The sequence below is a fragment of the Coffea arabica genome, chromosome 6c (assembly GCF_036785885.1).
Source record: "Coffea arabica cultivar ET-39 chromosome 6c, Coffea Arabica ET-39 HiFi, whole genome shotgun sequence".
Lineage (NCBI taxonomy): Eukaryota > Viridiplantae > Streptophyta > Magnoliopsida > Gentianales > Rubiaceae > Coffea > Coffea arabica.
Genome location: NC_092320.1, coordinates 55653250 through 55655821, shown reverse-complemented (window position 1 = coordinate 55655821; position 2572 = coordinate 55653250). Strand labels below are relative to the sequence as shown.

General features: G+C 37.4%; 1 protein-coding gene across 1 annotated transcript; it reads right to left on the bottom strand.

Annotated features, from left to right (window-relative positions):
• On the bottom strand, positions 1-2195 carry LOC113693293 (uncharacterized). Its single transcript, XM_027211850.1, has 6 exons — positions 2002-2195; positions 1714-1943; positions 912-1616; positions 523-687; positions 197-315; positions 1-69 (listed from the first exon to the last, which is right to left on the bottom strand). Exons 1-6 carry the CDS (start codon positions 2193-2195, stop codon positions 1-3), a joined length of 1482 nt encoding a protein of 493 aa, XP_027067651.1.
• Positions 2196-2572: the final 377 nt, after the last annotated feature.

The following is a 2572-nucleotide window of genomic DNA, read 5'->3' as shown; positions in this document are numbered from 1 at the left end:
CTAAGTCAGCTTGTCATCCCTCCTTGCAGCACTTTTAGAAGTAGATATCTTTGTAGTCTTCTTAGGCCTCTGATACAAACGAAACAATGACGAGATCATTACTTACAGCCAATAGCAATTTTTGCAGTCTTAGAAGTAGTTATCTTTGCAATCTTCTTTAGATGATGTATGCAGTAGACAATAGCGATTTACTTACAGCCAGTCCAGGTGGTTCCCATAGGTGTCTCTTATAGAGAGAGGCCAATATTGAATCACAACTATTTCGAGTGTGTCCAAATCTCCGACATACACCACATCTGTACTTGACTTTCTTACCTTGACAATTGGCAACCAGAAATTCAAGTAAATAATAGTATAGAAGGAAGTAAACATGCTATAGAATAAAATTAGTATGAACAAGTAGAGAAATATGAACTACAGATGTTGCATTCTTTGTTGTTGATGTTGGAGTAGGTGGTTGGCTATTTGTAGTTTCACATGGGATTTGACTGATGAGATCAAACAAGATTTGGTCACTTGTACCAGTCTCCAAGCCACTTGCACCAAAGACTACTTCAAGTGTGAAATTGGACTGTTTGTTTGCAACAGGAGTAGCATTTTGAGGCTGGTAATTAGTTTGGGACTGTTTGTTTGCACCAGGATTTATGGTATTAGGAGTCTGCTGCTGTGGTTGAGAGCTACTTGTAGCTGCAGTAGTTTGTTGCTGGACATTCCCTTGGTCATGGTTGCTTGGACACTTCCAACTATTGTGGCCCTTTTATTTACACTTTCTACACTTTGTCCTCAAGAAGTTGTTGCAACTGATGGCTCATCTAGCTCTCTTCTTCTTACCTTCTTGGGCTAGCTAGGAAGCTTGATGATTTCAGGTGGCAGGACAAGCCTCTGTTTTAAATCCTTTCACAAATGCTCACCATTGAAAGGATGTATTATAGGCCCATATGCCCTCATGTAGGCCTCTTTTGAGTAGCATTCATTAACAAAGTTCTCCGGAGGCTCCTTTGTCAAAACAATAGCACTCATTGCATGAGCACAAGGAATGTCATTTAGTTCCCATCTTCTACAACTATAAGTTCTACTGGCCAAATTCACAGTGTACCTATCCCCATACATACACCTCACCTCATACTTCCAGTCCCCTGAAGGTGTAGCTATGCAAGCACTAGAAGCATTTTTTACTTTTTCCAGCTTCTTTAAAATTTTAGGACATAACTTTCCTATATACTTTTTCATCCACTCCATCTTATTCTTCATTCTAACCATTAAATAAAGTCGTATTGTTTCTAGCATACCTAGTTTAGGCCTCTCCCTTGCTCCTAAAATGCTGGAGTTGAAACTCTCACATAGGCTGTTCAATAAAATGTCACATTTAGTGGAGGTTCTGAAGTAAGCTCTAGTCCATTGCTGCAGTGTTGTATTGTCAAGCAACCATTGAAATGCACCCTCATCAACTGCTGTCAAAGCTTCCATCAAAGCCTTGAACAGATTTTTGTAAGAAGCTCTTGCAAGTGCCCAAATTTTCTTCTTTAATACCAAACCACCATGCAGCTTTTTAAAGTTATTGTACATGTGTCTCATATACATCCTATGCTTCACATCTGGAAGCAACTCTTCAATAGCTTGAATCAGTCTTTTCAAAAAATTAAAAGGTGAAAACAGATCATCAAATTAAAACTAGCAACCTCAACTTACACAAAAAAAAATACAGAAAAATACACTTATACACCTTTTGTTTATCAGTAATAAATGTCCAATGATTTTCATCTCTGATTTGGAGGTCATTCACCAATTCACCTATGAACCATTTCCAAGTCAGCTTGTTTTCTATTTCCACCACAACATAGGCAATAGGGTACAACTGATCATTGGGGTCAATTCCTACGGCTGCAAGTAATACACCCTTGTGGAACTCTCTAAGATGGCAGCCATCTAACCCGATAATAGGTCTACAACCATTTAAAAAGCCTATCTTGCACATTAAGACAAGTATACAGCCTCTCAAACCTATCATTTCCATCATCATCTTCAACAGTGGTCATGAAAACATTTGAGTCAGGATTAGCCCTCTTTACTTCCTTACAGTAGTTCCAAAGTTTGTTGTATTTGGCTTCATGTTCATCATTAACTAAACTCCCTGCCTTTTTCTTGGTTCTATAAGCTTGCCACCTAAAGATGTTGACATTAACTTTAGTCTTCATTTTTTCTGTTAGTGTACTCACCTTCATGTCAGCTGTAGACACCAAAAAATTCTACCATTTTATTTTCTTCATTTTATTCCTATTTTTTGTTCATTTTTGTTAAATTTTATTTATTCTTGTTTCATTTCTATATCTTGCGAAAAATTATTTTTAGAAAAAATCAAAAAGGAAGGAAAAGAAAAGCAGAAAAGAAAAGAAACATAAAAATCAAAATCAATTTTTTTAAAAAAAAGAGAATGGAGAAGAGCCACGCGTGCGTGTAAGACACGCGCTTGGCTTCCTTCTTTTCCATACGAAGAAGATGAATAAAGGCCACAATACAAGATTTTGCAGCGGCAATTTGGATCCCATTTCCACCCATTTGCTCGCATTTTTCT